Here is a 23,121-nt window from a genome sequence, read left to right on the forward strand (position 1 = left end):
AATAAGCGAGTCTGTGACTTACATATAACAGATTCAGTTCGTCGCTTTGGTTCATCTAGATTTAAGGCAGAAAATATACGAACATACATGTATACATATTGTATAATGCTATTCCTTGCACATACATAAGACAAAGGGTCGTGGGATGGGCGTCATCAAAGTTCCCGAATAGGACGTTTTGTATCTTAACTGTTCAATATAGTCCCTGATTTGTTATCTATTACCAATCGTATCATGAGATACCTGTCACATTAGAAATGACAGGTGATGGGGCGTGGGCTAAATTTCCGAAGAGTATGTTCGGTCACTAGACAGCTTGGATACAGATTGACGATTGGTTAGATCGTTGACCAATCGATATGCTAGATTTCGGCTTTATCAACTCTAGCTATCATGAAAAACTTTGTGTATCGTGAACATACATAATCGTAAGGATGCCTGAAATGTACACGTAGGACTAACAAGCACTTTGATGAGTTCATTTTTTTTTTTGAAGCGCTCAAAGCGCTACAATCCGATTATTTTTACCCCGGATAACCCAATCCAATCATTGAGTAGAGATAGTATTTATTTCCGTATACTTTTTGCGCACACTACTTGTACATGAAACATAATGGCTTGCTGAACATTTCAATATAATCTATACATTGTTACGAATAAATATCATAATTCAAGTACATGTATTATAGAATTCAAAAAAGTAACACGATACTGATTTATTGTGATGTATACACTTGTAGTTGAATCTCCCCAAATATTTATGAAGATGGGCATACTTATATTTGTTTCGAAAGCAAACTAGGTTCAGAAGATTGGCAATGGGCGTGACTCCACAAAACAGGTTGTCCAATGATGTAACAGCGCATAAATTTGTTTTACACTTGTCACTGGACAAAACTTTACCTGGACATGCATTCGACCAGAGTCTGTTATTTTGAGGTTGAAAAAGGTGTTCATATATTAAGTGTTGTCTGATTGAATGATTATACGCATCAATTCCGTAACTGATATATTATCCTCCTTTTATTGACGATAGATCTGATACACGTGATCATTACACAGGATAAGGTAATTACAGAGATCAAATACAAACGTTTCTTACACAATGCTTATGTAAATTGCATTGAAAAATCACATTTCAAATAAGCATGAAACAGCTTGAACAAAATACCCCAGTTACCATTGTATGGTTTATGTGTACTATATATGTATATTATGAGTAGATGCAAGAGTTATCACTTCATATTTGATTATGTATTATTGTAAAAAATCAATAGACGCAAATGAATTACATGTAGGTCTAAATTAGTAACTTGGTTTATTTCAAATCTACACGAGTGTAATACAGTATTGCTATTTATGTCTACGATTCATTATATGAACTATTACAACGAATGAATGAATGATTCAATTTAGAAGAAGGTTTTGTAACCTTGTCACCGTTAATTCAATCAATGTGCAAACATAGTATCTTAGTATTCACTCCCAATGACGAGTAACAAACACGTACCTCCTGTAACAACATCTCATAATCCCTTTTCTCGCAGACATGTGTTCATCTGCCTGTATAAGCCCCCGACATTGCAAGCAATTGTTATCAAAACACATTAATAGTTCTTCTGATTAACACAGAAAGTAACCTCTTTCGTAAGAAAGGCTAATCTTTGATCATTACTGCTAAATTGATTGAAATTATAGGTACAGTATGAATTTAAAATGTAAAAACCCCAATACGCAGCTCTCGCTGAATGAGAGGTGCTTTTCATAACCCCCAATATGCGGCTCTTGCTGAATAAGAGGTGCTTTTTATTACCCCCTATACGCGGCTCTCACTGTGAGAAGCTAATTAATTTGCCGCATATAAGAGGCTCTCGGCCTTAATGAGTTAAGAAAGTTTCGTTCCATGAGATACCCTATCAAAATAATACAACATATCAATAATGCCCTATGTTCCAGGGTGGGCAGTTCTCTCTGGAGGTCTTGATGTTTCTTTTTCTTTGGGAGCAGTGTCTGGCCAGCACTATGTTGCACCATGTTCAATTTATTAATTTGAATCTTAAGTCCAACATGAAATTTATCATCTCGAAAACGTTGGGGTGGGCTTTTGCGACGAGTTACTATAACCTCCCATGCCAACCTCAAACCTGCTATTTGTCCTGGGCACATTTCTGTCATGGGGTTCCATTCCTGAAGGTTATTGTTTAGTTATGTTAAATACAGCAGTATGTGTTAACTACAACTAGCCCATATACAAAAGGTGTAGTCCCATGAAGCCTAAAATTAATCAGTTAGGTAGGTACATTTCATAAGGCTTATGGGACTTCATGCCTCAATGATTTTATGGGATTATGGTGGATTGTTGCTGGACTGACCCACTATTGACCACAGAAAGGAAGAATCAACAGAAACAACAAAAATCAAATATGATTGTGGAATATTTCAAAAGGTGAATTCTTTTCTAAACAGCTTGTGCGTAGTGAAAGAAACACCCATGCATCTTCACTCCACCGAACACTGTAGTAAGAGCATCAGCATCCTACCCCTAACAGAGTTAGGAACAGTGAACAGTGGTCTGTCCCACTCTTATTTCATGCCCCAATTACCTCATTAATTATGTTGTGGGGTCAAACTGTAATTAGCCTTTGGGATTTATTTGGTGTGAATTTGAGGCCTTGCAAACCGTTTTACCATCACCCACCAGGTATCTCCCCTTGTGGATCTTTGCAAATGGTAAATGTCTTGTAAATATCATCTTTCCAAAATTGTAAATGTATTGTAAACGTCATCTTTACAAAAGATTTACAAGCTTGTAAATGTGAACTTTTTTTCCAGTGCATCATGCCGCACTCACACACGACATGGGCGAACCCACCCCGAAGTGAGAGAAAAAGACAACACGAGGTAGCAAGATAAATGCAGTTAAATAATACTTTAACTTAACATACACACCTAAGGGATACAAACCATACCTACCCATCAGGAAACAAATGAAGTTGAACCACAACGTAGGTAAACTTAAAGCGAAAAGAAGTAAAAGTGATTTTTGGATTGTTCACGCTTGCGAGATTTTGGAGATCACGTCACTTCCGTGACTACATTCGTGGATTACATGGGGTAGCCATTTAGGGAATGACGAATCAACAACTGTCTGATCTCTTCTAGCAAAGCTTGAGGTAATATGCATAAGACCTATGGTAAGGTAAGTTAAAAATATATATTCCAGTTTAAACAATATGTATCATGTAGTTGCTACTACACTACATTATCACAAAAAGAAAAGCATGAATGTTATTTTGAAAAACAAATGCCACGCCCAAATGCGTGCACTTGTTGTTGAGGCTGATGTTTGTGAACGTTGTTGCGTTGGACCATGTGAAAAAAAGGAGACAAGCATCAACATGCATCACAATTATGTTTGCTATCTTCATATTTGATGTACAATAAAGTAATGGGCCTAATATGAACAATCCCTGTCTGTCACAACACATTCGGTGACTTTTGCACTTACCAGAAAACAAATTAGGTTTCAAAATCTTAATTTTCGTCTGTACCTTGCCATACTAAACAGAAAATGATAAATGAAACGCTTGTAGAATGAGAAATTCTCCCTCTTTCGCCAGGACCTGGATTTCACCAGGCCTTACATGGAAAAGTCCTGTAAACTTTCTTCTGATCAAATTAGCTATATTTTATGTTGCGGTTGGACGTTTGAATAAAAGGGTGTTGTTACTTCACTCATATTTTGCTCAGATACTGTGCAGAGTAGGCCTTCAGATTGTGTTTTTTAAACTTGAAAACGTTTTAAAATGTGTGACAAACTTAAGAACATCTACCAGAAAAGGAAACAATATCCACCACATTATGTCTTAATGTTATATGTTGTGCTATTTTGGTAGAAACTAACTGAAATCAGTGTTTACATTGTGTCATGTTTTTTTTGACTAAAAACATTTAGCAGAATCCATAGTGCAGTTACAAGAATTGTCCGTGTTTGTTTAATGAGCGAAGTCTTAAACTGCTGTTTGTTGTCATCTAATTGGTAATGATTTTGCACGTGTGCAAAAGTTTGTAAATTTGAGCAGACGTAGGTTTTGTGAAGGATTCGACATTTAACTGATCGTGGTGAGGCCTATAGCATTTCTTGATCTGCCTCAATTTGTTTTATCTTGACCGTATTGGTTTTGTTGAAAGTGCACATCAAATTGCAGCAATATATATTATAGATGTGTAGCGAGTGTGAATGGCATAATTGGAAGCATATCACATCACATCGTTTGACCCCTGAAACAAGTCTGAGAAATCCGCAAAGCATACCTGGCCTGCTGTTTGGCCCAAATTGACGCATGCGCCGTTTTTGATTGACAGACTGGATTGGTCTTATTAATAACCATATGTTTGAATTAAAATTTGGGGTACATGTTTCTGATGAGTTTATCTTTCATACAGCAAATTATTGTGATTGTCTAGAATTCCCGCTTAACAGTCTCCAGAGTAGTGCATTATTCTGCAGAGCAAGCTGACCTTTCCCTGAACTGGGTGTCAACACAAACACACCTGCATTTCTCCTGCAGAGATGCATGTCACCAACTTGCTTCCACATGTTGTTTTCTGGATCATAAACTTCCACACTCTTCCTCACAAGAGGACCGTCGTGACCTCCTACAGCATACAGCAAGCCATCTACCACACCAACACCTACAAGAAAAAATGGAATATATTGATGAGTTTGGCTGTGTTTCTGCGTGGAACCATCAATTCTGAATCTCCAATACACCATGTCTTATTAATCTTGACTAAGAAAGAAAGGAATGATTGAAACAAAATTTTGAGGGATATATGAAGGCTGGATCTGATGCCAAAGTAGATCCTATATTTGTGATGACATCAATTCATTGAACTGTATCATACTGTAACACCATTATCAAACTATAGCTGCTACAGTTAATTTAGCTCAACAAATTGACAAAAGAACGAAAAATCAAACATAGTTAATGTAAACCAAACTCTTGTTAACTCTCACAATCTTCTTCTTCAGCCAGACATAGTACCATTGAGTATAATCAAATACCTGTCACATTTTGTTCTCATATTTTGGTCTCATCATCAAGAGAGGTATTAGGGATAAAAACTGATCACATACATTTTAGATGAATAAGCATACATCTCTTCCAGTGTGCTACTTTAACCCATCTGTTAAAATGGGTCCAACATTTCTACACCAGTATCACCTGTCTATGGAACCGAACTGATTATCAGTTCAGACCACAAGATAACAAGTTGATTTCACAAGATAAGTCATGGCCACGAGATAAGCCACAGCCACAAAATAATAGGTCAGTTAGGTCAAAATGTTTATTCAAAATTATGCAGTATGCAATAGATACATAGTTTTGTCAACTTTGATATTATATTCTTCATTTAATATTATATAGTAATAGTTCTGCTGAGCTATTTCAGGTAGGTGGCGCTGCCTGCTGTGGTGACATATTCAAAGAGCTCTGAGATATATTCTTGAGTTTTGCTGTTAAACTGAGTTTATATTTCCGAAGTTTTGAAGATTTAAATTAGTGCTCAAATGTTGTATATATCAAAATGAAAAAAGCAATGATCACTGGGTTAGTTAACAGGAATCACCTATTCCATCAGCTCTACTGCACAACATTATTTGACAATATTCAAGATGTTGGACATCTTCAGCATTTCTTTTTATGGTATGAACACAACAGCTCACATTTCCACACTTTCTCATTGGATTACAGCATGAAACTTGATTTACCAAAGGAAAGTTTCACAAATGATGCTAAAAGGCAGAAAAGAAGGGGCTGAGACAATGTGTACAAGTCAGGAAAACCTGCCCTCCACTACCTGCAGTAGTCCATTCCAATGTCCGATCTTTGAGGCAACAACTACCCAAAGTTGAAATAAGTATCAAATACTTGTATGAATATCATGATTTATGTTTACCACATTTCACTGAAATGTGTCTGAACGACAGAATCCCCAATGATGTGCCACTGATCCAGGGCTTCAAAGATCTTATCAGACTGGACAGGGACAGGTGCATTATGGGCAACAAAGTTGAAGGCAGAGTGTGCATATATACTGAGTCAAAAAAAGAAACTTCACATTCTTTCTTCAGAGCACTATAAAAGAACAAGAGATGGTAAGATGGTTAAATTGACATTATTTCATTGCTGAGATCTGAGATGTACTTGATACACCGACAGTGCCACAATCAGTTCCATTAGGGTACACCGCCATTCCAAAACATGGACATTCGGCATGTCAATTCACAAGAATACAAATTCAAAAACTTCTCAGTTCAATATTGTGTATGGCCACCCCGCGCATTCACCACTGCCAAACACTGTCTTCTCATTGATGGCCTGATGCTTGTGAACACGTGGTTTGGGATTCTGCGTCACTGCTATTGCAATTTAGCATCTACAAATTCTGAAGTTGGTTCCTAAGACTGCGAAGCCTTCTCCCAAGTGCATCCCAAACGTGCTCAATTGGATTAAGGTCAGAGGACTTCAATGGCCAGTCCATGACGTTGATTCCAGCATTTTGAAGGAAATTTTGTGTCAACATGGCGATATGCGGCTGAGCATTATCATGCTGGAACTGTAGACCTGGGCCATCAGCCACCATGAAAGGAACAAGTTCAGGGGTGAGCACCTGGTCATTGTAAGCAGCAGTTGTGAGGTTTCCATGGATGACCAGAAGTCAGTAACGGTTGTTCCCACAGAATGCAAAAGCAAATCCAGCAAATTCCTGGAATTGTGCGGGCATTGTTTTGGGTTTCTCACATGGGTCCGTGGTTTGATGTAGGAAAAACAGGGCTTTCCCAAAGTAGGAATTCCCATGTAGACATAAAGGAAGTATGGAAAGTATGGTCTTGTTGGCAGCCAAGACCAAAAAGCGTTTTGGTTTTGGATCGACAAGACTCATATATAGGGGCAGGAAACCATGCCGCTGCTGGTCAAAGAAGAAGTACTGGTACTGCCTCAAAAGGTGACTTGAGACTGATCAAAAGTAGCAATATCTGGTCGTTCATGACTTCTACAACCCCATGGGGAACATCGAGACTTGTATGAAACAAACTACAAATATATTGGTTACAACGACAACAAATGGAAGAAAAAGAAGAGAACCATTTTGATATCCAGAGGGTGGGGCGGCTGATGGAATCAACCTAAAGATAGGTCTACATTCCATCCTTCTATGGAACTTGGAGACCCCCAATACATTGCACTAGTTTGTGGTGAATGCAACTTCTTGTTCATCTTTATGCTTTGATTTAGGGACTCGTGTCGCAAACATGACATAGGCACTCATAAAATGTCCTCTATTTATGCCATTCTGATCACCTATTGCATTCTTGCACTTTTGAACTTTTGATAAGCATCTTAGAACATGAAATGTTTAGAGTCTGATGTTGAGTGTTCAGGCTGGTGGAATCAAACTAAAATGCCTTATGGTTCAACTTCTTTATTATGCAAGGTCACAATGCTTGGTTAGATCCTTTTCTGTTCGACCTACGACCTGTAACTTGTCAAAGGCTGTTTGATTTTTATGACCGGTAAGTGTCGATCATGACTTTACTTACATGTCTACACCCCGGCACGTGACGAAAGAGTGACAGTGCTGCTTTGTATACATGCAACAAACTTGGGATTCCTTGGAATATTGTTTCCATCACTTGGGACTTGATTGTGGCAAAGCTTTTTTTCAAAGTGTATGAACACAAATCTCCAGCAGTGACAGTCTTGCATTGAAGCTAGCATAGAGCAGTGGTTCTAGTGGTTCAACTTTTTTAATCTACTTTTGAATGATGCTACAGAACATGGAGTGTAAGTGGCATAAATTTGGTGTTTCGTCTGACCGTTATCTTGTGAATTTCCCCTTCTAAATGGAAACAATTATCTCATTTCCCAGGTAGGCAAATGTTTACTCACATTTTGCTGCATATTCTGTATTGATTGGGATGTATTTTTGACAAGGCTTTCTGATTTATAAGTTAGATATTGTTTGTTTATGTTTGGGGCGGTGTATTGTAATTGAGTGAGTGAGTGAGTTTAGTTTTACGCCACACTCAGCAATATTCAAGCTATATGGCGGCGGTCTGTAAATAATCGAGTCTGGACCAGACAATCCAGTGACCAACAACATGAGCATCGATCTGCACAATTGGGAACCGATGATAAGTGTCAACCAAGTCAGCGAGGCTGACCACCTGATCCCGTTAGTTGCCTTTTACGACAAGCATAGTCACCTTTTATGGCAAGCATGGGTTGCTGAAGGCCTATTCTACCCCGGGACCTTCACGGGTCATATTGTAATTGAGTTGGAATATTTTCCTAATAGATAGTAATATGACTTTCCCTCATACTTGCAGAGGAAAAAATCACATAATGTGCATGTTTTCAAATTTTAATAAATGTTTTGTAAGTATTTCGTTCCAATGGTAGTCAAGATGAAGTAGTGTGGCAGTGTTGTATATGTGCTTAGTGAAGCGCCGTGAAGTCAAACACATTTTCGATCCAAATTCAGTCTAAGTAAAGTTATCCTCAGTACTTTTCGTTACACTCCATTCGCGCACACCTTTCAAAGTTTTTATCATGAAAAGGTTCATTCATACCTGAACGATTCCAAATGCTACTTAGCGTACGCTTGTTTCTAGGTGATGCACACGGTGTACGTACAACCATGACAACGGTAAAAAAACTCACATTTATACTGAAGGTTATCTATCATGTGTAAATGTTAAGAAATTCAGAACAGCATTATCACGTTTTCGTTGCTCATCCCATGATTTATTGATTGAAAAGGGGAGATTTATGAATATAAAAAGAGAAGATAGACTATGTAAATGTTGCACTAACAATGCAATAGAAGACGAATATCATTTCCTTCTTGTCTGTCCAGCATTTGATACACTACGTAGAAAATATATGAAAGAATACTATTTTGTACATCCATCGATTGCCAAATTCTCTTCACTGTTGACGTGTTCAAATGAAAAGGTAATCCAAAATATTGCAATTTTTATTCACAAAGCTATGCTATCCAGACAATTCTTCTATAAATGATATGTATATGGAGTGCGCCCTACAAATGATATAAAGATATGTGTGATATCGAGAAGTGAGTGATTTAGCATGATACTATATTACATTTGCTAAAATGTCATGTATATGATTTGATATGCCATTATATATGATGTACAAGCTGATCTTTGACATATGATATATAGGATATGACGTGAGACGATGATATGATGTATTATGATATGGTATGATACTATTTCCGATGTGAGAACATATATGATACGACATGACATGACATGGTACCATCTGATATCATATGATCTAATATGACGTGATACAGCATTATATGGTATGATATGACTCCATGATATTATACTACTTTATATCATGAGTAGTATGATGTGTGTTTTATACTATAGGCCTGAGGCCTTTCAGTATTGAAATAAATAAACTAAACTAGACAACGGTAAGTAAACAGTCGCTGAAAATGGTGTTTGGGGCAATATTCAAGGATGTCATTTTGCAGAAATGTTAGCTAATGGTAACCATGTCAACAGAAACCCCAACACATAACTGCAGGTCAAACAATTGTGTTTTATGCAGATTTCTGTTTGTGTTGAGATCAGTGTCAGTGACCTGAATATTTTAAAAGTCCCTCAGATCCCTAAATAGTAGCCGTTGTCTGATTGGTTAAATCTATTTCACTATCTCGCATTTGATTGAGTGACCGATTGGACGGTCATTGGTTGCTCAAAGGTTACCTAACGCGACCTTCTACTAGGTTTTGTTAGACTCAGTGGTGGAGTGTAACGAAATACACTGAGACTAAGTTTACTTAGACTGGATCCAAATTGATACCATTTGATTTTTTTTTATTGAACAATCAAATTCAAACATTTCACGAAACCATGGTAGGAAACATGCCTTATCATGATCAAATTGCTGAAAAGCACATTCAGACAACTGCTTTTACTGTATAGTTGTGTTAACATTTAACCAATTTTAAGTTTTCAAAGTTAAATTAGTTTTACAAAACATCACTTCATGTGTAAACAGTGTGGTAGAGTCATATGTTTACATTATATTAATTTGTGTAAATGTGGTATCATTTTAAAATAGTTTGGTTGAGGCAGTTTTAATTGGAGTAGGTTTTTCATTAGAGTGTGTATGGTATTTGTCTCTAGCTGGACCTGGGTACTATTATGTCATTATGGGAGAACAGGGCGTTGCTTTTTGATTATAAACGTTTTATGTAGGATGTGATATTTGTTAAATATAGTTATATTAAAAATATCATTCTTGTTTAGGTTATAATATTAACATGTGATGTGAAGATAAGAATGTGTTTTATGAATAGTATGAGTCAAAAAGTGTGTATTTATAGGCATGATGCTCTTGTTTATTGCATCAAGATCACTGTCATAAGTGTACTTGTAATAACTGAAATATTTTATGAGATTCAGGTGACACACAAGCATGAGTACCTACACAACAGCCATCTTTGTCAGCCATATTTTATATCTGTTGCTGGTAAATGTAATGTGTGTACCATTGGAGATATCATATCATTTAATAACTGTTTATTGTATATATTTCTATGAATATCACAGTACACATAATGTTGTGCTGTAGGGTATATGTATATCATGTAGGTTTCTTTTATAGAGTTGATTACTTAGTTGTGTTATGTTATTTATAGATGGGACATGATGTGAGGGTCTCTTAGGGTAGACACCATACCATTACCACATATTTGGTATGTATTTTATCCTTTTAATGCATTTGTATGTCATATTATCATTGCTGCCAATATGTGTGGAAATGTATGTATTTTCTCCTATGACTAATACTTCCAGACTGCAATTAACTGATGTTTTTTGTGAACTGCATGTGTTTATTGATTGTCTACTTGTCTATGCAGTTCAGGTAATTTGTATTAGTATATTGTGATTGTTTTATTGATTATATTTACTAGCATGTTACAGGGTGGAAACCAAAATTATATATCTATATATCTCTATATATCTCTCTATCTATCTATAGACCCGTGAAGGTCCCTGGGTAGAATAGGCCTTCAGCAACCCATGCTTGCCATAAAAGGCGACTCAGCTTGTCGTAAGAGGCGACTAACGGGATCGGGTGGTCAGGCTCGCTGACTTGGTTGACGCGTGTCATCGGTTCCCATTTGCGCAGATCGATGCTCATGTTGTTGATCACTGGATTGTCTGGTCCTGACTCGATTATTTACAGACCGCCGCCATATAGCTGTAATATTGCTGAGTGTGGCGTAAAACTAAACTCACTCACTCACTCACTATCTATCTATCTATATATCTACATACTACCCACATGTAATTATTACAATGAAACCAGATACTATCAACTCTTCTATTGACAGATCATTTGGGAAAATTCTAGAAATACTAGAATGTTACACTAATAGGTGGTCTGGTTGGGTTGTTGATATGATTAATATGATCTACCTGGATGTCGCAAATTATGTGCCCTTAAGAAGAGGGAAATTTTTACCAACCCCTAAAAATTTCGCAAACGCGCTACGGTTAATATTCCAAATATTCAAGGGGAAAATTGTATGAGGATATTGTTAAGAATCACTTTTTCAGTTATCCGGTAGATGATGGTATCATATGGGATGGCATAGAGGAACCCACTCCTCTCTCTCAGTGCACAAAAAACAGAATTCAGATTTGGCTATAAATGTATTTGGGCATAAAGGGAATAAACTCATAGTCCACAGGATAAGTCCTTTATTGTATAAGGAAAAAGCTAATATATTTCTAATACAAGAAGGTGAACAATGTCACTACACACCCATAACACATTTCAGCCGCTTGGTGATGATTGTTGGGGTGTAGGGGAGACAGCCATATGGGTAGATATGCCGACCCAAAAAAACAATATCTTGAAATTTATCACAAAAATCAGATGCCAGTACTATATGTAGCCGTGTGTATGTTGGTTCGGCTCTGGGCTGCTGCTCAAGACGACACAAGGCAATGGTGGTGATAATGAAGATTTATTTAATGTGGAATGAAGCAGTTGCTGAGACAAGTCCTGGAAAATGAAATGAAGTTTCCACCTCAGCAGCAACCAGTGAAGTGAGGTGGGTAACCGGTGGCCAAAGCAAGTCAGGACAGAAGGCACAATAGCCAATAAGAACATAGGTAGCACATCAAAGGAAGTCTTTGATGTGTCCTATTAATAGAAAAGGGAAACTCCCAAAGAATGGGTTACCTGGCTAAAAGAGAGGAGGTGAAGGGAAATCCTTGTTGACACTCCAGAAACAGAACAAAAAGGTGAAGTTGTACAGAGGTGGCATTCAACGGCAAGACACAGACAACATGGAACAAATGAACATTGAACAGATAATGCTGTCTATGAAATATGTGATGAATGATGTTTATGAAGTATGTTGTGAATTACAGCATTAATAAAACGCTGCTACACATACATTATCTACGCAGACTTTGAAGCTATTAAACCAATCGATACAGTGGCCCAATCCCCTAATAAAAACTTCACACAAAAAAATCAAGAACACAAGGCGTGTGGGTTTGGATATGTGGTTGTTCGTTGTGATGGCCAAACTAACCCTCCCGTCATTTATAGAGGCCCAGACGTGGCCCTCTTGGGTTGCAACAAGATCCAGACCGGGAATTCAAGGGTGCCTTGTCACAAATGCTAGCCAAACAAAATGTCGAGATAAGAAGGGGTGCGGCTTTTGAACATCGAAGTCAAGAGATTCAACTGCTCCTTAGCCGAACGTTTGTTTGCACACCAATTGTTACGGTTAAGAATTTACCATCACAACAATTTAAGAAATCCCCTTGTGAACCAGCAAAACAGGACAAAGACAAGTCATAAACATTAAAAATTCTGGTATTATGCAATGAGAGCAAGGTATACATTGTCAATTTCACAAGTCAATATAACAATGCTGATTACAGATACAATTCAAGCGAGACAAAATCTAAGTCAGTGGGTCACATAATACAATATAGCAAACTCACTAAAGTCTTGGTGTGAGAGAGAATCAACTATGGCAGAATGTTAACACAGCGATGGTTGCGACAGCAGATAATGTAGATTCAGGAGTTGAAGGGATTTTAAGCTTTGGCAGTAACTCCAGCAAATATGAATGAGTAAGAGTGTCGCCCTCCGCGCGGCAACCAGCCTTTATATATATTTACTAAGTCATTTCCCGAAAGTTCAGGCACAAACGAACATCATCAACACTGTAGAATGCCCTAGAACAAGTCTCCCGGAAGTAGAAACATAGAAAACTAGGAGCAGATAAATTCCGGAAAACCAGAATGCTAACTGTTGACCAGCTATTAAAACGAAATGTGACCCATCATAGCTATTATTCAAAACACTAAATGTTGTGACACAATAATAATTATTACTGAATTAATAACAAAAATATACAGAAAATACACACTCGTAACACAATATTCACATGACTTGCAGTCTGCTGTCCTCAGGCCTGTAGGACATCCCCACTGGGCACCAAACACAGAATGGGTAGACTATTTGGTGGTGACTTGCAGTCGGCTGGCCACAGGGGTGTGAGGCGTCCCCACTGGACCCCCACCAGGCCAGTTGACGCAATCCTTATGAAATGCATTGTATCAGAGGCAGCAGCACCCCGTCGGAAAAAAGGAAAAAAATCCAGATCGCGATCTCATTAGATATTTATATCAACCAGGTGAATACGAGGGAGACACCCGTAATCATGCTACAGATCCTATCTGGTCTATGAAAACGTACAATATCGATCAAGTGGATGTCAAAGACGGGGAGCCTAACCTGTACTTCCTGGAAAATGGGCCGCATAGAGGATTCGTACGTGAGGAATTACAAATCATACCTTGATCTTAAACAAGCGTTTAACTTAGCTGAGGTAGTCTTTTTTTTCTTTTCCTCTCTGAAGGAGTGTAATATTGAGACAACATGGTTCATTTAATGGTTCAAGTTGTCTACCCGTTAAAATGTAGTATTCTTTCATAGCTTCATCAAAGTCTGTGAAAGTTCCAACAGCATGATTTTCACGCTGGAGTTGATAATTGATAAATTCTAGTGTCTTCATTCGTCTCATAGCATATTCAGCCTGTGCGGCCTGTAGTCTTTCTATAGCTATATATAATGCTAAGGCATTCACAAGAGCCCCACCAACCATCATTGCTACTGAGGCCATATTATATACCTTACTTTAAAATATTTTCAGGTATAATACCTTCCTTTACCAGAATGTCCTTGGTTGTCATCGCCATACCAAGGTTCATAGTAAACATAAAAATATCTTGCAGGTCAAAGTCGAGTTTTATAGTCGGTTGTTTTATAATCATTTTAGTCAATCGAGCGTATCCTACTGCTAATCCAGAAACCCCCAATGTGTGATATGAATTGTTAATGAATGATTTTCCCTCAGACATAATAATATATAAATGGAAATATATACTTTTAATTATAACATAACATGAGAGTCAATCTCCACTGGTTGTCTTATCCCCACCAGGTGTGTGGTGGTGTCTTGTTGCAGTCGGCTGTCCGCAGGACCCCCCACTGGCTGTGGGTATGTGGTATGGGGTGAAATTGCCTGACCGGCAGGTCTCCCCCACTTCAACATATATAATGAAACAGAAGCAGTGACTACTACACCACCCATAGCCACCCACATGTAATTATTATTTTTTTTGTGCCTGACTATGGCATTTTTTCTACCAGCTTCAACTCTTTTGGGGTACTTCTTCTGTGTAAATCTGGTTAATAGTAGAACCTATGACTATTGTCATCATGGCAACAAGTTGTGTCTCATACCTAGTGTATAATTTATTTACATCCTCGTTTGACATTTTCTGAATTTTATCAGCAGTGATATTATCACCGAAACATTCCTTTCCCTTACCACCCACGACCAGCGTTATCAGTCTGTTTTGCTGTTTGTTGTCCTTTTTTCCCTCTGCGACTAACATCTGCTCTAGTAATTCATCGCACTCCATTTTATAATATAGTTATCTAGTTTTTATTTTCAAAAATTAATATCCAACATACACTAAACACAGCAAGATAAAGGTTAGGTTACACACAACTAGAATTTAAAAAACTGGCATTACTAAAAATTACATGTACTAGAAAATTACTAAAACATTACTAAAAATTACTGAACTGAACTTATTATTATGATATCGTTCTCTCTCAAACACTCCTCGAACTAATCCCTGTCCTTGCAGTGAAATGCCACCCAAAGCATCTGCTCCCCCAAATCTTTCAAAACTCAGTTGAATTTTTGTGTCAACACCCATATGCTGTACTTTGCATGTCGGCCAGAGAAAGCTAGGTACGATAGCATGTCTCTCTTTTTTGTTATCTCTCTGTTAGTGCTGTAGTCATCCAGGATGAACAACGCCGGTTTTCCTTTAAATTGGATGTGAAACAATGTTAAATATTCTTGTAGCCGTGTCCCCAGGTTGACTCTGTGTACGTCAGGGGCCGTCATCACCCAAGCTCTATCCTTGTAAATCTTGTTCATGCCTATAGTAGGGCATAGGATAATGATTTTATCAAATACTTCCTTATAATATCCCTCCAACAAATCCAGTACAAAAACAGTCTTACCACAACCCATCTGTCCAAATATAACAGCGCAGTGTGGATCGTGGTGCAGATTTTGAATCTGCCTGGCAAGATTTGGACTAGTCACCATGTTGAACTCTAATGAGATGTTGTCGATCACATAACTGGCAGCCTGATTGTCACTGTCCGGCATATGAATAACTTTGCTGTAATCATTGAATATGAGTTCATATTCCAGCCTGTCGCCCAATGCGGCTTGGTAAAATGGCGTGTGCCCAGTCAGCAACTCAAAGTCTACAAAACCTATTCCCATACGCTTCAGCGATTGCTTTTTCACTATTCGGTATTTTGGATGTCTCATTGTCTGTGAAGGTGTCCCTGATATACACTGTTTTCACGTTCTCCCTCACTTTTCCATAGGTCTGTGTAACAGTAAAACACATCACTGTCGTCTATACTAAGCACCTCGTCGCTAATTTTTATGGTGGTCTTCTTGACTATAGCACGGCCCACATTATTCATGAGCCTGCATTTCTCATTGGTTGAATCCAACTTGATGTTAAATGTCAATCGTGACATGCCTGGCACTATGACATCGTTCTCACCCAAGTTTGGGAATCTAACCAACAGTACTTAGTTCTGGTCTATCTTGCTGGGGTAGATCGTAATAGTAACTGACTGGCGCACGGCTTTGATGCCTAATGGTTCTCTTAATCTTTGAAAAGGACTTAGCTTTCTACCGTATGACATTATATATTACTATTAAATATAAATATAATTACAAAACTAAGGATGATTTTGAGATGGATGATTTTGGAGCTGCTGCTCCTCCTGATGTCTATTACCATGAAAATACTTCGTTTATTGGTTCACAAGCGCGGGCCTATATGTTATAAACAGCAGTAAATTATTACGAAGGATTAAAAAGCGATAAAAACTATGTCAAGTCTCAGGGTTGAGACTATTCAAACTTTACGATAGATGATACAGGCATTCTACGTCTTAGGGATAACCCGGAGGTTGACCTCTTTAAAAAGCATACTAGAAAACCACTTGCCTTGTCAACTCTATCCAGTCGTTATGGTACTGAATTTACCCATGAAAAACTAAACATGTATGATTATGATGGTGCAAAACCTAAAATGGACCCGAAGGTTGTTCAAGATCTGCAAACCACACGATCAGAATTGATTAGGGTGGGGATAACCCAAGGTGACATTATACACCGTGTTACAGAAGCATCGGATAGCATTGAAAAACTGTTGAGTAAATACTGGGATAAACCATTACCAGGATTTGAATTTACAATGAGGGAACTGTACAGCCTAGACGAAGCCTTGAAACGCGTATGCGGAGAACTCGTGAACAACATGTGAAAACTGAACGAACTCGATAAGCACATAGCTCGGGAAAAAAACAAACTCTGCGAAACTGAAGACGATGATATGAAACGTCGTATCACGGAACGTTTTTTTATTGATTGTCTACTTGTCTATGCAGTTCAGGTAATTTGTATTAGTATATTGTGATTGTTTTATTGATTATATTTACTAGCATGTTACAGGGTGGAAACCAAAATTATATATCTATATATCTCTATATATCTCTCTATCTATCTATAGACCCGTGAAGGTCCCTGGGTAGAATAGGCCTTCAGCAACCCATGCTTGCCATAAAAGGCGACTCAGCTTGTTGTAAGAGGCGACTAACGGGATCGGGTGGTCAGGCTCGCTGACTTGGTTGACGCGTGTCATCGGTTCCCATTTGCGCAGATCGATGCTCATGTTGTTGATCACTGGATTGTCTGGTCCTGACTCGATTATTTACAGACCGCCGCCATATAGCTGTAATATTGCTGAGTGTGGCGTAAAACTAAACTCACTCACTCACTCACTATCTATCTATCTATATATCTACATACTACCCACATGTAATTATTACAATGAAACCAGATACTATCAACTCTTCTATTGACAGATCATTTGGGAAAATTCTAGAAATACTAGAATGTTACACTAATAGGTGGTCTGGTTGGGTTGTTGATATGATTAATATGATCTACCTGGATGTCGCAAATTATGTGCCCTTAAGAAGAGGGAAATTTTTACCAACCCCTAAAAATTTCGCAAACGCGCTACGGTTAATATTCCAAATATTCAAGGGGAAAATTGTATGAGGATATTGTTAAGAATCACTTTTTCAGTTATCCGGTAGATGATGGTATCATATGGGATGGCATAGAGGAACCCACTCCTCTCTCTCAGTGCACAAAAAACAGAATTCAGATTTGGCTATAAATGTATTTGGGCATAAAGGGAATAAACTCATAGTCCACAGGATAAGTCCTTTATTGTATAAGGAAAAAGCTAATATATTTCTAATACAAGAAGGTGAACAATGTCACTACACACCCATAACACATTTCAGCCGCTTGGTGATGATTGTTGGGGTGTAGGGGAGACAGCCATATGGGTAGATATGCCGACCCAAAAAAACAATATCTTGAAATTTATCACAAAAATCAGATGCCAGTACTATATGTAGCCGTGTGTATGTTGGTTCGGCTCTGGGCTGCTGCTCAAGACGACACAAGGCAATGGTGGTGATAATGAAGATTTATTTAATGTGGAATGAAGCAGTTGCTGAGACAAGTCCTGGAAAATGAAATGAAGTTTCCACCTCAGCAGCAACCAGTGAAGTGAGGTGGGTAACCGGTGGCCAAAGCAAGTCAGGACAGAAGGCACAATAGCCAATAAGAACATAGGTAGCACATCAAAGGAAGTCTTTGATGTGTCCTATTAATAGAAAAGGGAAACTCCCAAAGAATGGGTTACCTGGCTAAAAGAGAGGAGGTGAAGGGAAATCCTTGTTGACACTCCAGAAACAGAACAAAAAGGTGAAGTTGTACAGAGGTGGCATTCAACGGCAAGACACAGACAACATGGAACAAATGAACATTGAACAGATAATGCTGTCTATGAAATATGTGATGAATGATGTTTATGAAGTATGTTGTGAATTACAGCATTAATAAAACGCTGCTACACATACATTATCTACGCAGACTTTGAAGCTATTAAACCAATCGATACAGTGGCCCAATCCCCTAATAAAAACTTCACACAAAAAAATCAAGAACACAAGGCGTGTGGGTTTGGATATGTGGTTGTTCGTTGTGATGGCCAAACTAACCCTCCCGTCATTTATAGAGGCCCAGACGTGGCCCTCTTGGGTTGCAACAAGATCCAGACCGGGAATTCAAGGGTGCCTTGTCACAAATGCTAGCCAAACAAAATGTCGAGATAAGAAGGGGTGCGGCTTTTGAACATCGAAGTCAAGAGATTCAACTGCTCCTTAGCCGAACGTTTGTTTGCACACCAATTGTTACGGTTAAGAATTTACCATCACAACAATTTAAGAAATCCCCTTGTGAACCAGCAAAACAGGACAAAGACAAGTCATAAACATTAAAAATTCTGGTATTATGCAATGAGAGCAAGGTATACATTGTCAATTTCACAAGTCAATATAACAATGCTGATTACAGATACAATTCAAGCGAGACAAAATCTAAGTCAGTGGGTCACATAATACAATATAGCAAACTCACTAAAGTCTTGGTGTGAGAGAGAATCAACTATGGCAGAATGTTAACACAGCGATGGTTGCGACAGCAGATAATGTAGATTCAGGAGTTGAAGGGATTTTAAGCTTTGGCAGTAACTCCAGCAAATATGAATGAGTAAGAGTGTCGCCCTCCGCGCGGCAACCAGCCTTTATATATATTTACTAAGTCATTTCCCGAAAGTTCAGGCACAAACGAACATCATCAACACTGTAGAATGCCCTAGAACAAGTCTCCCGGAAGTAGAAACATAGAAAACTAGGAGCAGATAAATTCCGGAAAACCAGAATGCTAACTGTTGACCAGCTATTAAAACGAAATGTGACCCATCATAGCTATTATTCAAAACACTAAATGTTGTGACACAATAATAATTATTACTGAATTAATAACAAAAATATACAGAAAATACACACTCGTAACACAATATTCACATGACTTGCAGTCTGCTGTCCTCAGGCCTGTAGGACATCCCCACTGGGCACCAAACACAGAATGGGTAGACTATTTGGTGGTGACTTGCAGTCGGCTGGCCACAGGGGTGTGAGGCGTCCCCACTGGACCCCCACCAGGCCAGTTGACGCAATCCTTATGAAATGCATTGTATCAGAGGCAGCAGCACCCCGTCGGAAAAAAGGAAAAAAATCCAGATCGCGATCTCATTAGATATTTATATCAACCAGGTGAATACGAGGGAGACACCCGTAATCATGCTACAGATCCTATCTGGTCTATGAAAACGTACAATATCGATCAAGTGGATGTCAAAGACGGGGAGCCTAACCTGTACTTCCTGGAAAATGGGCCGCATAGAGGATTCGTACGTGAGGAATTACAACTCATACCTTGATCTTAAACAAGCGTTTAACTTAGCTGAGGTAGTCTTTTTTTTCTTTTCCTCTCTGAAGGAGTGTAATATTGAGACAACATGGTTCATTTAATGGTTCAAGTTGTCTACCCGTTAAAATGTAGTATTCTTTCATAGCTTCATCAAAGTCTGTGAAAGTTCCAACAGCATGATTTTCACGCTGGAGTTGATAATTGATAAATTCTAGTGTCTTCATTCGTCTCATAGCATATTCAGCCTGTGCGGCCTGTAGTCTTTCTATAGCTATATATAATGCTAAGGCATTCACAAGAGCCCCACCAACCATCATTGCTACTGAGGCCATATTATATACCTTACTTTAAAATATTTTCAGGTATAATACCTTCCTTTACCAGAATGTCCTTGGTTGTCATCGCCATACCAAGGTTCATAGTAAACATAAAAATATCTTGCAGGTCAAAGTCGAGTTTTATAGTCGGTTGTTTTATAATCATTTTAGTCAATCGAGCGTATCCTACTGCTAATCCAGAAACCCCCAATGTGTGGTATGAATTGTTAATGAATGATTTTCCCTCAGACATAATAATATATAAATGGAAATATATACTTTTAATTATAACATAACATGAGAGTCAATCTCCACTGGTTGTCTTATCCCCACCAGGTGTGTGGTGGTGTCTTGTTGCAGTCAGCTGTCCGCAGGACCCCCCACTGGCTGTGGGTATGTGGTATGGGGTGAAATTGCCTGACCGGCAGGTCTCCCCCACTTCAACATATATAATGAAACAGAAGCAGTGACTACTACACCACCCATAGCCACCCACATGTAATTATTATTTTTTTTGTGCCTGACTATGGCATTTTTTCTACCAGCTTCAACTCTTTTGGGGTACTTCTTCTGTGTAAATCTGGTTAATAGTAGAACCTATGACTATTGTCATCATGGCAACAAGTTGTGTCTCATACCTAGTGTATAATTTATTTACATCCTCGTTTGACATTTTCTGAATTTTATCAGCAGTGATATTATCACCGAAACATTCCTTTCCCTTACCACCCACGACCAGCGTTATCAGTCTGTTTTGCTGTTTGTTGTCCTTTTTTCCCTCTGCGACTAACATCTGCTCTAGTAATTCATCGCACTCCATTTTATAATATAGTTATCTAGTTTTTATTTTCAAAAATTAATATCCAACATACACTAAACACAGCAAGATAAAGGTTAGGTTACACACAACTAGAATTTAAAAAACTGGCATTACTAAAAATTACATGTACTAGAAAATTACTAAAACATTACTAAAAATTACTGAACTGAACTTATTATTATGATATCGTTCTCTCTCAAACACTCCTCGAACTAATCCCTGTCCTTGCAGTGAAATGCCACCCAAAGCATCTGCTCCCCCAAATCTTTCAAAACTCAGTTGAATTTTTGTGTCAACACCCATATGCTGTACTTTGCGTGTCGGCCAGAGAAAGCTAGGTACGATAGCATGTCTCTCTTTTTTGTTATCTCTCTGTTAGTGCTGTAGTCATCCAGGATGAACAACGCCGGTTTTCCTTTAAATTGGATGTGAAACAATGTTAAATATTCTTGTAGCCGTGTCCCCAGGTTGACTCTGTGTACGTCAGGGGCCGTCATCACCCAAGCTCTATCCTTGTAAATCTTGTTCATGCCTATAGTAGGGCATAGGATAATGATTTTATCAAATACTTCCTTATAATATCCCTCCAACAAATCCAGTACAAAAACAGTCTTACCACAACCCATCTGTCCAAATATAACAGCGCAGTGTGGATCGTGGTGCAGATTTTGAATCTGCCTGGCAAGATTTGGACTAGTCACCATGTTGAACTCTAATGAGATGTTGTCGATCACATAACTAGCAGCCTGATTGTCACTGTCCGGCATATGAATAACTTTGCTGTAATCATTGAATATGAGTTCATATTCCAGCCTGTCGCCCAATGCGGCTTGGTAAAATGGCGTGTGCCCAGTCAGCAACTCAAAGTCTACAAAACCTATTCCCATACGCTTCAGCGATTGCTTTTTCACTATTCGGTATTTTGGATGTCTCATTGTCTGTGAAGGTGTCCCTGATATACACTGTTTTCACGTTCTCCCTCACTTTTCCATAGGTCTGTGTAACAGTAAAACACATCACTGTCGTCTATACTAAGCACCTCGTCGCTAATTTTTATGGTGGTCTTCTTGACTATAGCACGGCCCACATTATTCATGAGCCTGCATTTCTCATTGGTTGAATCCAACTTGATGTTAAATGTCAATCGTGACATGCCTGGCACTATGACATCGTTCTCACCCAAGTTTGGGAATCTAACCAACAGTACTTAGTTCTGGTCTATCTTGCTGGGGTAGATCGTAATAGTAACTGACTGGCGCACGGCTTTGATGCCTAATGGTTCTCTTAATCTTTGAAAAGGACTTAGCTTTCTACCGTATGACATTATATATTACTATTAAATATAAATATAATTACAAAACTAAGGATGATTTTGAGATGGATGATTTTGGAGCTGCTGCTCCTCCTGATGTCTATTACCATGAAAATACTTCGTTTATTGGTTCACAAGCGCGGGCCTATATGTTATAAACAGCAGTAAATTATTACGAAGGATTAAAAAGCGATAAAAACTATGTCAAGTCTCAGGGTTGAGACTATTCAAACTTTACGATAGATGATACAGGCATTCTACGTCTTAGGGATAACCCGGAGGTTGACCTCTTTAAAAAGCATACTAGAAAACCACTTGCCTTGTCAACTCTATCCAGTCGTTATGGTACTGAATTTACCCATGAAAAACTAAACATGTATGATTATGATGGTGCAAAACCTAAAATGGACCCGAAGGTTGTTCAAGATCTGCAAACCACACGATCAGAATTGATTAGGGTGGGGATAACCCAAGGTGACATTATACACCGTGTTACAGAAGCATCGGATAGCATTGAAAAACTGTTGAGTAAATACTGGGATAAACCATTACCAGGATTT

The 23,121-nt window shown here is 38.4% G+C and overlaps 1 protein-coding gene across 1 annotated transcript in view; it reads right to left on the minus strand.

Moving 5' to 3' along the window:
• Positions 1 to 23,121, minus strand: part of LOC137283499 (kelch-like protein 3) — a 200,517-nt gene that overhangs the window by 28,394 nt on the left and 149,002 nt on the right. The window contains exon 11 of the mRNA XM_067815032.1: positions 4,555 to 4,695. Coding sequence (XP_067671133.1) covers positions 4,555 to 4,695 — 141 coding nt within the window. The remainder of the gene's footprint in view (positions 1 to 4,554; positions 4,696 to 23,121) is intronic.

The sequence above is a fragment of the Haliotis asinina genome, chromosome 5 (genome assembly GCF_037392515.1).
Source record: "Haliotis asinina isolate JCU_RB_2024 chromosome 5, JCU_Hal_asi_v2, whole genome shotgun sequence".
In the NCBI taxonomy this organism is placed as follows: domain Eukaryota; kingdom Metazoa; phylum Mollusca; class Gastropoda; order Lepetellida; family Haliotidae; genus Haliotis; species Haliotis asinina.